Raw genomic sequence first — 14683 nt, forward strand, 5'->3', positions numbered from 1 at the left:
CAGCAGTCAAGACTCAAATGTCCAAGAAAAGCCACGTCTTCCATTCTATGACATTGTAATAGACAAGACATAGACATACAAGAGTGCGTACGTCCTGCACTCATTCACAATGCAACGGTCAAGACAAAGAGAACTAAAAAGCGTCTGGTCCTGTAATCAGAAACAATGGAACAGTCAAGGCACACACGTTCAACATTAGCGACATCCTGCACTCAGTGACAATGCAACGGTCAAGACACAAACGTCAAAGAATAGCCACATCCTGCACTCAGTGACAATGCAAGAATTAAGACACAAACACCAAAAAAAGAGCAACGTCCTGCACTCATTGATAAAGCAACAGTCAAGACACAAACGTCAAGGAATAGCCACGTCCTGCACTCAGTGACAATGCAACGGTAAAGACAATATTGTTTAGTATAGCCACATCCTACACTCACTGATAAAGCAACAGTCAAGATGCAGATGTTCATGAGTATAATTATCTTTACAAAACTTTGTCTCAATATTAGGCTTTAATAGCAATGGATTATTCAAACTTCGCGGTTGTTATTTTTCACAGACAATTACATGCTTTAAATGCTTTCAGTATAAAAAAACAAAATGTATCTTCCGCGATTCTGTAGGAAATACAAACAAGTACTACCTAGTTCATATATTTATGTATATTTTATGATAATATATAATTTCAGAAACATGCAGAGCAAATATATGATCTGTATTTCTCTATATATGTTTCTGTTTCAGAATTCATGCGCAGATCTACACAAAGAACTTAGTACTACATGCTCATACTGATAGTCGTTCCTAATTTTGAACTAATAGACTAAAGGGAAGGCAAATAGTCAACAACACCCAACGGGCTGCTTTTATCTGGCCGAATAGTGTAATTTGACGATCATTACTATAGTGCACCACAGCTCCAAAATACGTGTTTGCCTGTAACAGGCTTTCTGTATATTGTTATCCCTTTTCTAGTAAGTTAACCTTGAAAATTCATGGAAAAGACCCTACACAAAAGATTGTGTGTACTTTGTTTTGATTGATAATTTAAAAGTTCTTATAAATTTTAAAATAAAGCCACAAAATCAGTCCTGAGAGCCCCTCAAACTCAGTTAACTTTCTTTCCCCTATCCCTCCCGACTCTGAAAATTTGTCTTTTCTATTTCAGTGAGGGTAAACAATCTATATGCAAAATTTCACATATATATATACAGTTAAGAATTATTTTATACATATGTGTTACGTGAAAATGAATATTTAAGTCACTATTTTCATAATTAATCTTGGAAGCTAAATAATTATATGTTTTTACATTATACTATTTAACACTTTTAAATGACCTGGATATACTTAACGTAAAATATATCGTAATTTTTTGTACTTTTAATAGTCGCATTACATTGAACATTCAACACCACACCTCTGTTAGAGCGAGGGTGATATCTCTTACATTTAACAGTGTAATAAAACCTAGTTGTGTAAGTATAACAGGAGAATATTATATTACCGTATTTGCAGGTTGACTGGACGACCGCTATTGTCAAGCAAGTCCAGGATGTTACTTTTGTAAAGACATTCTTAGAAGTTATTTATAAACTGTGCTAACCTGCGCTCTGGGGTAATCAATACAACCACAAGTGTGGTTTTTATGCTCTTCAAACGCTACAGACAGCTCATTGCGGCATAACTTAAGTCACAAACATGTAATAAATAACTTTACAAAGTTTTCATCACAGTTGAACACCTTTTCCTTGACAAAAAAAGAAGCTAAACCTTAAGATTTAGTGATCTACAATAAAACATGTTTACAAAATTAATAAAAGTTACAGAAAATAACTTTTTTGATATAATATTAGCAATATTTTAGTATGACGGATGAGATGAATACATTTTAAATAAAAAATGGCTTGCTTAATTGTAACTAGGATGTGAGATAAATAACTTCTAGTTATGAATAATCGAGACAAATGAAACAATTACAAATACGTTAGTGTAATGCAGTAGGTAGTATGATGTCAACACACTTAACGCAATAAAGCAAACAAAAGTAAAAGGAACAATGTAGTTTTAGTTTAATATGATATTAAACGGAGAGTTCTTACTAGAACTCTATCTTTGAACCTGTGTTTAAGACGAGGGGTGAAATCAGCCATTGTTTTAAGAGAAAAAGTATCGTTTTATACACCGGCAAATACGGTAGTAATTATTGTTGAAGATGATACGGAATGTATAATATTGTATATTTTTTTCATACCGACTCATAAATTATTAATTATAAGTTATTTTAGTTATGTGTGTTTTATTATCATAATTGTTAACTAGTGATATGAAACAAATTTTAATTTGAACGTTGGAACTTGGAGTATTCTGACATCTAATACAAAAATGTGTTTAAAAATTAAAGGTTGTAGTTAAAATATAATGTTGACAAAGTTTCTACCACGATAATATTAAGTCATTATTACAGGCTAGATTTATAGAAGAGTTTATACTTATTTTCACTCAATGATTATCATATTTAAGCATTTAAGCGCAAATACATGATCAATAAATGAGAAGAAATCCAATAGGTCAGACCACTAAGTAACTGAGACTTGAAAGTTAGAGACAGAGGTGAAAACATATCTGATATATGGCATTTATTTCTGGATTACTGATATTAAGTATCGCTTACAGCTATCGGTTGAAAAGATTAGCCAAGTTTCACAAGAGGAATGCAGTTTGTACAAGAATGTATGTAAAAATTACGTACTGAACGTTCTCTTTTTTACTAATGCTATTGTTGTGGATAAAGTTTACTGATGAAAAATAGAACTTCTAAACTTAACACCTGAAGACCATTTATAAGGAAAAGATTGGCCCGCTTCTGTCTATATAAACTGTGAAATGTATAGATGGTAACGGGTGGAAATTACTGTTTTGGATAAGTTTTATACAGAGAAAAGTTTGGTTTGTTTTGAATTTTTGCGCAAAGCTACTCGAGGGCTATCTGCACTAGCCGTCCCCAATTTAGCAGCGATGGACTAGAAGGAAGGCAGCTAGTCAACACCACTCACCGCCAACTTTTGGGTTACTCTTTTTACCAACGAATTGTTGAACTGACGGTACATTACAACACCCCCACGGCTGAAGGGGTGAGCATGTTCGGGTTTCGAACCCACGACTCGCAGATTCCGAGTCAAACGTTCTAACCACCAGACCACAGAGAAAAAGACGCCAAAAATTTAATATCTGAGGAGTATTTGTATGAAAAGTTTAACTTATCTGTGTTCTATCGTCCCTTTTGCCCTAAAACCAAGACCCCGTGGTATGTGAGGAGGGGTGGAAAGTATTACAATGATTACTTGTTTAGTATAAGGAAAACAAATGATTTTATGCTTGTAACGTGAGTGTGAATGAAATAATTAATGAATTTAAGGCTTTAAAAGGTGCTTGTACAATAACAACCTTAAGACAAGCTGCTAATCAAAAAGCTAAAATTGTACTTCAGCTCTCACAGCCTTTGTAAGAAGTGTCTAAATCTATCTTTAATATATAATTGACACGCTGATTTTGTGTACATAGATTTTAGGTTTATCCATATAAAGTTAAAAAATTGAAAATTTAAACAAACATGAGCGACTTTCTGATAGTATATGCCCATTAATAGGCGGTCTCCCGCAAGTGTGAAAAATAAAACGACATATTGAATTCGACCTTTATTTTATCATTTAAACATCTGTTGAAATATTAGCGCGGAATAAGAGCTCCGTAATAAACATTTCAAGAAAATAAATATATGCCTCTCATAATAGAATTAGAAGACATAACACACGAAGTACGATGTTATTTTTCGAAGTAGAAACTTGTCCAAGTGCTTTCAAAGCGACGCGCTATTTCGTTAACAGTGTGTAAACATACACTAAGAATACAATTGTGGCGTTCTATAAACTTCCAAAAACATTGCAAAGTAGCAAATGATAAGAAAATACCATTAATATGGTTTACTGGTGAAAATGGATATTAATTCAATTAAAATTTTCACAATTTAGTATAAAATTACTAATGAGGTCAATTGTATTAAGGTCCTCCGATGTGTAAGTGGTAACTTTACGGACTTACAACGCTAAAATCCGGGGCTCGATTCCCCACAGTGAGCAGAGCGCAAATACCCCATTCTGTGGCCTTGCGGTAAAAAACAAACAACAATAGTATTGGGAACCATCAAAATGTTATTGCCCTATATTTGAAAATATCTTTAATAACTTCCCAAAGTCTTGTTCAAAATCTTTTGAACAGTTTGTTCACTGAATAATATAAACTAATGAGTTGGTAACATGAATGCTACTTATTCTTCGAATTCCTCTATTAATATAGGTTACTTCTCGTTAGTAAAGGACATTATAAATACTATACACATACACTGCATATCACGGTTACCAGTGACCTGTTCTTGCTCTTGAGTATGTTCTTTTCCTGGTTATTTATGAGATGTATTCCCTTCAAGACTCAACCAAAGCTAGTATTCAGTTAATAAAAACTTGGATGTAGTCAAACAATACTTTGAAATTCATTTATATAGCATGTTCCTTCCATTTGATTGTGATGCACAGTTAATCGTTTCACAAACTTCCTTCTTAGACACCGAAGTAATCTGTAAAGTATTTATTGTAATTTTTCAAAATTGAATAATTGTGACTTATTTCTCCTCAAGTTTTTATCTTCAGTATTAAATAAATTACTTGCTCTAATATGTTGTATGGAATTTAACCGCTACAGTGCGAATTGTGATAAGTTAACGTAATTGCCAAACCTTAGACTGTAGAAAACATTAAAAGTATGTACTTATGTATCAATTATATCTATTTTCAAATAATTCCTCAGTAGTCCTCTTATGACAGTCTATATTTCCTACTTCAAGTTATTTTACACACACCCCTCTCCCAAAACAAATATATAAACACTACTGCCTATGGTACTTTCCAAATATTCCAAAAAAGGAAAATAATAAATTCATTTAATGATTAGAAATTGATTGAAACAGAAATGGGTATCAGGTAATTATTTTGTTTTTTTTTTTAGTCGAGCGTTTTATATTATTCAATAAAACTATTTTAAGCATAATATTCTCTACACCAAATAAAGGAACCAAAAAAATATTTATTCAGGTATCCCTAAATCAAAAATAGTGTAAATTCAAGGTAATCTAATGTTTACCTATCTTACATGAAAATCTTGTGGTTTGTTAGGAAAATCAGTCATTTTAAAGTCAATATTGACTTTTAAAGACTACCACGTATAACCTCAAAATGGGAGAAGCAGAAAAAAGAAACTTCCTCTTATCAACTGCAAGGTTGTGCAAAGATAGATGAGTTCAAAGAGCTCAATCTTAAATATATTACAAGTATTATGAACAAATTTTTCCTGTATACATGCAAACACAATGTATGGAATATCGTTCATTGGTCATCCAGTTATAACATCTGCCAAATATGCCTCTTCAGATCACTGCACTACTGTGCATGTGCTTAGGAGGCAGAAAGAAAAAATGATTAGTTTCTATGTCAGTTTAGAAGGCAAGTGATAATTTTAACCTTTGTTACTTGGTCTTTTGGAAAGGTTTTCAAATTTATATTCTACTCAACAACAGGCAGACACTTCTGTTATAGGTTACAAAGTTTCGACTATATATATATCAATTGTCAATCATATTTTCAAACCTGGAGAGTTATGATAAACTTTCTAATAGTCATAAAATACAAAACTACATTTGAGCTACACTAGCTATGTGTTAAAAATAATCCTTCTGGTGAATATTGGACTTTATTCTTCTTTGCGAACTGCTGAGTATATTTGTCTCAGTAATTGCAAAGACTCAGTGCATTGGCAAAAAGATAAGTTTCAAATATATATAGCTTATTTCAATCCATTTGTGGAAGACCCAAAGTTAGCGAGATACTGTGACCAGGGATGAACAAACTAACATACTGTGGATACAAAATATGTAAAGAGGTATACAGTGCTTATGTACCTAGTTATTATTACTATTTTCATAAGACAAGTCTTTGTACTGATATCCTTTTAAAAATTATAAAATATAATATAGTAATATATAATGCAACTGAGTAAATAAAAAATATATTAAATATCATTGCTATGGGAGACATATAAGAGTTGATTTATAAATAAGTAAAACAATTCACTATCTCACATCATGTACATAAAATATGTATATATGGTTATTTATTACAGAGTTTGACATTTAGTATTTTTACATATTTTTTCAAACTTTCTCAAATCTTAAAGAGGAAGAAGAATAGACGAGCTCGAACTTCAGGAATAATTCTCAAAAAAATAAGTGAAAAGAATGAGTATTGTGCTTACTTCGGGTTTCTTAAATTTAGAAGAAAAAATATGATGGCGAAATGATTTCTATTACTAACTAGCTTGAGCAGTAAAGGTATACTAAAAACACTTTAAAACAGTGGGTATATGAAAGTAGACTTTTATTATACACCTTTTGGGGGGCATTTTATGAGGCAGATAAATGCCTCAAATTAAATGTGTCTTGCAAATAGATTGCAGAAATTTTAGATCCCTTGTAACTGAAATGGACAAATACATGAGTAAACTACCAATTGATCTAATTTTAACTTTACCACTTATATAATAAATGCTGTTTTTCTTTTATTGTTCTTCGTCATGACTAGCTGAAACATGAACTTCGTTACTTTATCTTAAGATTCTACTATCTTCCTGATCAGTAACTGATTCTATGTCAATGACCTTCAGTCTTTTTTTTTTTTTTCACTTTTGCTTAGCCTTGAATTATTCCCATTTTCATACCAAGATAATAAAGTATTCAAGTTGAAAACTGCAATCAACCAGGCCTCCATTCAAAATATACAGTTATAAAAAATGTAGACAGAGTTGTCATTTTCCAAAATATTCAATACACAGAGATGTTTCGATTGTTCATTTTTTTTAATCAGTGGGAAGATCCACAAACAAAAGACATTTTCAAACTGTACCATTTTTACAGGAACTAGTAAGGTTGTGTTGCAGAAAAGTTACTCTTAATTCAATATATCATATTTAATAAGATTATTTAAAGAAAGAGTATTAAAACAGACAGTCCAGACAATAATTTCATTATATCACATTCATTCTACGTGACAACATCAGGTAGTTGGGGAAGCCAATATGGCTGCCGCATACGCTAATATTGTTGCGTGGTCGTTACGTTCTGTTTGGTGCTGAAAGTAGTTGTTGGTAGCTCCACGCTACATTTGTTATTCAATATACACAGTTAACATACCACAGTTTTAGCTTCATTTTATTTAATAATAATAATAAAGCTTCAGCATTAATACTACTGGCCGCTTTGAGACTAAGAACTGTTTTTAATTTTAGTAAATATTCTTGTTAGAAATGGCGTTCTGTGAATAATATAAATGAAAAGTGAAATTCGTATTGTTCTGATCCTTCATCCCGTTTATGAAAATATAGTTTGTACTTTGTTTACGGGAACGCGATAAAAAGTTAACAAACATGATATAATGAGAATGAGTGTATTTCATAAAACTAATTACACCTATCTAATATAAAACAACAAAAAATTGGTAGAAAATTTCACGTATTAACGCTTGCGCATGCCCTGTAGGGTCTCTGCTGCAGCTTGCACCAGGCTGCTCGGTGGAAGTTCGGAGATACTAACGGCCATGGCGTTGCCTTCGGAAAGTGATGTGACACTATTGAAGGGGGCAAAAATTTCAGTTACTGTAGAGGAAGCTATAATTGATGTTCTGGTTGTGTCCTTTCATTTTGGAGGAAAAGTATTTCAAGGAGCCTTACTAGAAGTGAACAAGAAGTGAGTAAATGTTACGGATGTTTCACGAAACTCGTGAACTGTTTGTCTCATTTTTTGAGGTCATAAGCCAGATTGTCACCCTGTTGCACTGAATTTCTTTAAAACAGTAACTCTTTCTTGATATTTTTTGTTTTTATGTATTTATACACATTAAAATAAAGCAGTTGATAACACCATCAACATCTTACATCTAGGATTATACTTGTAGTATTGTGATTTTAGATGTGTTACTTATTGCAAAACATCACAGTGATTCACACCCATCGTTTGTCGTTTGTTAACCAGACCTTTATTATAAGCTTACACTTACACAGTGGTTATCTAATTTTAACAAATTAGACTTGTCTATTTTAAACGACAGGACATTGGTATGATTTTATTAGTACAGACAAGTTTAAACACTAACAAAGACATGGATATTATGAAAGATTTTTTAAGTTATGTTGCATGTAACTTGTTAACTGTAATTGTCACAATTACAATGTTACTGTTAAACGTTTTGTTGTTAGTGATCTGACGACACTTACCATCTGGTCATTATTTAATTTTAACTTTTGTCTAACTGCACTGTGCAAGCTTACTACCAGTAGTACTAGTGTTAGATGTTGAAACTTGAATATAAGGTACCTTGCGTTATTATGTATTTTGATTACAGTTACACTGAAACATCGTTTTAAAAGTTACACTCTATTATCATTAATCAAATGAACAGCGATTTGCATTATCACAAACTAAAAGTATTAACTACATAACGTTAATATCGGCAGTTCTGAAACTAAGTAAAGTGATTTGGTATTTCTCATTTTCTGGTAAGCTAACGCAACAACAAGGTTATCATATGAAGAACCTCCTCGAACGTAACGTTAACCGTTACCTCCTACTACACATTTCAAACAATCATCTCTTGTAAATTGGATAGTCTCTTGTTCTTACATTAACTATTTAAACCTTGAACAGATCATCCATACACCACTTCCACAGCTATATTATTACAGTTTCCAGTATTTGATACAGCAGGTGGGAAAGTGACATACTATTATTTAGCCTCATAAGAAATACTTATAATTAACCATTAAATAAGAACAAAATACATATTTTTTGGATTATAAATTTCCACAATTGAGGTGTCAACCTATTATGGTATTAATGAATTTTGTATTCCAGTTTCTCAAACTAACACTGATTACAGTTTTGATTTTAAGCTTCAAATTAGAGAGTGTAGGCAGGCCTTTCTATTGAGAAATTATTAATATAAGATTTTTACGCGCAAGTTGACAAAAAGACTATTTCGTTTACTGAAGGCACTATTCAACCCAGTGAAAAAAAACAACTTAATTCTAAATGCATCTTAGTATGTCTATATTATATACCTATCAGTCAAAGGTTTAGAATTGCTTTAAGTAACATGCAGGTAATTTTGTCAGGCAAGCTATTGCAGAAGTTTGTAAATATTACAAATGAATAATTCTACAATGGAATAAGTCTGAACCTGAGCTTCCAGAGCTTATTATTAGGTACTATTAGCAATGTTTAGATTCCTTTTTCAAATCTTATCTTCTGCCTTTCAAACATGTTTCCAACTGGCAGTTAATATAAGCCTGTAACAATTTAAACACCTGATTCAATATACTTCTGTTTTTGAGAAAAAAAAATGATCCAAAAACTTAAATCTTGTTTCATACTTGTATAGCTTTTCTATCACTTAATCCATATATCATTGTATTTAGTCTTTCTGAGTTTCTCTGCACTTTTCTTTCAACATGTTAATATCCTTTCTGAAGTAATTAGACCAAAACTATACACATTATTCTAAATATGCCTGACCAGAGTTTTACATATAGTTCAAATATGTTTGTAAGTCATAAGGTCAAAATATATATAAATACATAAAAATCTTAAAAATTGTATTACCTAAAGTTTTCTGACACTTTTCCATTAATATAATGACATTTAAATTTTAAATCTTTTTCTTCACAATAGCTATATTTCTTTGGTACAAGAAGTAAGTTCTTTCCAAATTGCCATAACCAATGCATAACATTTTATCAACATTGAAGTGGATTTTCAAGAAGTTGATCACACTTAAAGACTACCCTAATTTTATACTCTCCACAGAATCTGCCTTTACCATCATATTTCAGTCATCAGTTCTATTAAACATATATTTTGTTGATCACACACATGAATGATAAAATTAATGTATAAAGTTTTTAATAAACTCAACATGTGAAATAGAAAAAACTATTTGTACTTCTATGTCTGTTTTCAAGTATTAAAATATAGTTTTCTGGAGATATTTTTTTTGGTGCATTGTATGATACAGTTGTAAACCACATTTTCTCCAGTTTCTTTTGTATTAACAGTTTGTCTATTAGAGCTACATCAAGGGAAAAATATAGTTGACATACACTTGTCAATTTGTATTTATAATCTGTAACCTTAGTAGCTTCCTACTACATAAAAAATTTGTTTCTTAGCAGAGGCAGTAGATTTACTCCGTAAATGTCTTCTATATCTCATGGGATGTGTAACACTTCATTGCCTAAGCACCTCCAGTAACTGTATATGTCTGGTCTGGTTATACACCTCAGATTGTATATTCACAAAGTTCCAGCAGATATTTTTGAACCACTGATCCAGCTTGCTTAATTTTTCTTCAGTTGATTATGGTATATTTTTTGATGCATGAATTGAGCACAATAAATTCACATTCACAGTAATTTGTTCACAGTAATAATAAGCAAGTCTGAGTGCACTTGTTAGTGCTTGTTGCCTGTCTCTCCACAAATAACAATTTTTTTATACTTATTTCTTTTTTTCAACAATTAGATGTTTGAGATTGACAGTCTTTATATTTATCATATTTGTTCTTAAAAGCATTCACCTACGTTGCCTCCAGAATATCAGTCATGATTGACTATTTCATTTCACTTGTTTACTACTCTGTGTATAGAAATTTCTTCTTATTTCTTTATTACATTGTGTTTTTTATATTTTTTGGGTCCCTTGGATTCATTATAAATATTTTTTTTGTTTGTAGCACATATTTTTTAAAATAGTGTATCTTCTTTAAAGGCACAGGTTTCAGTGTTATACATTCCTAATATATAAGATTCACTTTATTACACACCTACTGTAAATAGTGCATATTATAATTTGTGTCTGAAAACTTACACCTGTTTCTGATATGTCTAGTTACCTGGGGATTTATGTTTTTTGTACATACAGTTGTGTCTGAAAAATACACAGTACTTGTGAAAAGTGCCTGTAGTACATGGATATGTCTGAATTGTATTTTTAAAAAACATAATTGGAAGATATATTGTATTTTTGAAGAATGCCTGTTAGGTATGATTTTGTTTGAGGAACATCTCAGATACATATATAGTTTAGAGTAACATATCTGATGGATATACTTTTGAAGAATATACAATACACTGAATATGTATATTTGAGAATCATCTCAGAACTATATTGTATATGAAAAGAACATGCTTTTTTCATAACAAACAATGTTTCATGGATATGTTTAGTACTGATACACAAGTGAAGAACATGTTTAGTATATTGTACTTGTGAGGAACATGCCTGACGTATTATACTTGTGAGGATTATTTCTGGTAGATGTGTATATTGAGGAATTTGTCTTAAATACATAGTTGCTCATAGTGAACTCCCATGGTAAAGACACAAGGAATAATACGTCTTGTATTTCATGCAAGTTTTTATAATAAACACAATTTTAAATAAATGTATTATCCTCACAACAAGAACACAACTTTCACTAGGACTGCATGAGGGTTTGATTATATCTTTATTGATGTACTTTTTAAATCTAGTATTAAGAAACTGGAGTTCTTAAAAAAAATATTATATTTCAATAAAGGGTAGCACTTTTAATATATAAAAACATTACAGTTTATATTGGTAAAAGTTATGAAAATTTTGAGCCCTGTACATTGAATCATTTTGATGCAATGAGTTTTGCATAACTAAAGATCACATTCCAAACACTTTTCCCATAGTACTTCCCAGAAAAAATCCTTCTTTAGATGTTCACTTTTTCTAAATTTTTTTCAATGAGATATGAATACTTTTAGTATATGCCCAGTTTGTTTGGTAACTTAGTAGACGTTAACCAAGTGATTTACAAGTTAATATACAATATAAGCAAAGAAAGACTATTTGTCTTGGTCTGAAATATCAAAAATTCATGGTATGAAATTATGAAATATTGATTTCTGTTTGACTCCAATCACTCATTATGTCGCACTCTGCTTTTGTTATGAATTTTCTTCACCACATAGTCTGCAGAGAGTTTTTTTTTTCTTCATCATTATTAAACTTTGTCAGTGACATTTAGAAGTAGTGATTGTGTTATTGCATTTATTTTTTTTACTCTAATGTATTCTTACTCATTGTGGCCCTCATTTCTCAATACTATTACTAGCCTGTTCAGCCTAGACTAAAAAAATATTTTATGACACACCTATTTCAGAATTCTCTCTTTCAAATATATAAAAAGAGAATATTTAGCATTCGTGACTGTGTGTATATATTCACTAGTTGGATCCCTTTGCTCTTGAAGATTTTCTTTGTTACAGCGCAATGATATAAGAATTGTTTAACCAATTACCATAAAAAAATCTCCCCTTCAGTGATTGGGTTGCTAACTGTGTGTGCAATACAGTTGTATACTTGTAGTTTCAGTATTATAAAACACAAACATGTACATACGCAGGGGGTGGGGTTCAGCCAAACCCCCTATTTTTGTGATGTCAAAAAATATATGCTTATAGTGCAGCTGTTATGGTATTTAATGTTTTCTACATAGTCTACATTCTTCTGATGATTTATTAGCATTTTTTGGCTTGAAATAATCACATGCTCCCAGGCCCTCATTGTATTAGAATACCTTGTGTTGGCTTTTGATCTCACAAATTAGAACCCCCCCCCCCTTCAAACATTCTGTATATGGGCCTGACAAAGACCAAGTTTTGCTTATTTGTATGTAATATGTTGATCACATGTAATATGTACACTTTAAACATTTTTATGACTTTCATTTTATTTATTCTTCTCTTTATTTTCCATCTACAAGATTATTAATGAAAAGGTCATTCTCAAAGCAGAAAAGGTACTCATATGTAGGTCTATTGTATCAATGTAACTGCACCATAAAAATCTAGTTATCCTTGATAATCAATTTTTAGCACTTTTTTTATAAAATCAGTTTAAATACATTGTTTATTTTCTTTAGGGAACATCAGTATATTAACTTTTTCTGTGAACTTGTCTGTGTAATACTTTAAAATTTGTACAGTACTACGAATACTAGGTAGTGCTCAGTACTCTAAATAATACTAAGTAAAAACAAGAGAGAATCCTCAATAGCCGTGGGACTTGAAATTCTTTTAGGCAGGATTAGGGTAAATTAATCTATGAGACCTTTTATTCTTTTTTATCAGCTATATTTTTTATGCACCAGCAATACCAAGTGTGGGGCGCATGTATACCCGATTTGATTTTATTACTCACTAGTGTATAGCCCATCAAAAATGACAGGGCGAGTACTACCATAGTATACCCTAACCTCACATTTAATAGCTAACTGGAATAAATCAATTGTGCAAAATCAGGCTTGATTAACAAAGAGGCAGAAAAGTGCAATCGAGGCATCAAACCAATCAAAATTAAGATCATTCACTAAATGAATTCATGGCGTATTCATAGAATAATTATTGGTGAAAAATCAGTTAGATCAACAACTTCTAATATATAGAAAAGCCAGTGCATTTTGGTAACACTACCTTCCAAAAGTAGCTTTTATGGCATGTTGCTTAGCAAAAAACTATAACCTAATATTGTTGTTAGTCTAGGTACTCAAAGTATAAAATGAAATGTATAGACAACAAAACTGGAAATATATTTGTTGATTTCTTAATTTCAAGTCTACGTTGATTAAATAGGTTTGTTTTTTGTTAAAAATGTTGGTGATATAACAGAAAATAGCTTAATTCAGAAACAATTTAAATTTAAAATTGAATCAATATTTTTACTTTCATGATAAATTTTAGGCTCTTGGCTTGGTGATCCCACACTATGTCTTTACTTTAGGCTTATTATACTAACACTCGCTGTAATTATAACGTTTCATGGCCCCCTTGCACCCCGTTATTAAAATTGTAATGGGCAGACAGTAATTGAAATTATTCAGTCTGAATAAATGCATTTTAGCTTTTATGACTCCCCATTTCGAGAATTAAATCGTGATGTGACACACACTGGCTTTTAATACAGTTTAGATTAGGAATCTTTACCATCCTACCCTCAACTTGAAATTATTTTAGGCAGGATTAAAGTAAGTTGATATATGAGACCTTGAGCATGGACATGTATATCAATCGAAAGGGTTTGACCCCATGAGTTAATTAGATTTCAAGTCAGTGTTGAAATAAAATGGTGGCCATGAAAATCACCCATATAAAACCATCTTTAAAATGTCTGAGTATTAAGAATGACTATTGTGCAGTGTTGGCTGAGCAAAACTAAAGCTTATTATACTTATAAAGCTGCCTAAATCTTTACATATGTGTTTATGGAGTGAATCCAAATTACACTATTTCAATGAATTTTCAACTAAGTAAGTAAGGCACCTTTCCAGACAAGCATACAGAAAAAATGGCAAACCTTATCGTTCTAATTCTTTCAAAGAACTCTTCTGTCCGGGGTTCCAGTTATTTTTTTCTGTACCGAAAAGATACTGGTAATATATATATATATGTTATATATATATATATATATATATATATATATATATAATACAGATAG

The 14683-nt window shown here is 31.3% G+C and overlaps 1 protein-coding gene across 1 annotated transcript in view; it reads left to right on the forward strand.

The window, feature by feature from the left end:
- Positions 1-7647: 7647 nt before the first annotated feature.
- Positions 7648-14683, forward strand: part of LOC106462882 (PWWP domain-containing protein 2A-like) — a 30581-nt gene continuing 23545 nt past the window's right edge. Inside the window, exon 1 of the mRNA XM_013922848.2 lies at positions 7648-7852. Within this exon, the coding sequence (XP_013778302.1) occupies positions 7704-7852 (149 nt within the window). The 5' untranslated portion in view covers positions 7648-7703. The remainder of the gene's footprint in view (positions 7853-14683) is intronic.

The sequence above is a fragment of the Limulus polyphemus genome, unplaced genomic scaffold (genome assembly GCF_000517525.1).
Source record: "Limulus polyphemus unplaced genomic scaffold, Limulus_polyphemus-2.1.2 Scaffold1274, whole genome shotgun sequence".
NCBI lineage: Eukaryota > Metazoa > Arthropoda > Merostomata > Xiphosura > Limulidae > Limulus > Limulus polyphemus.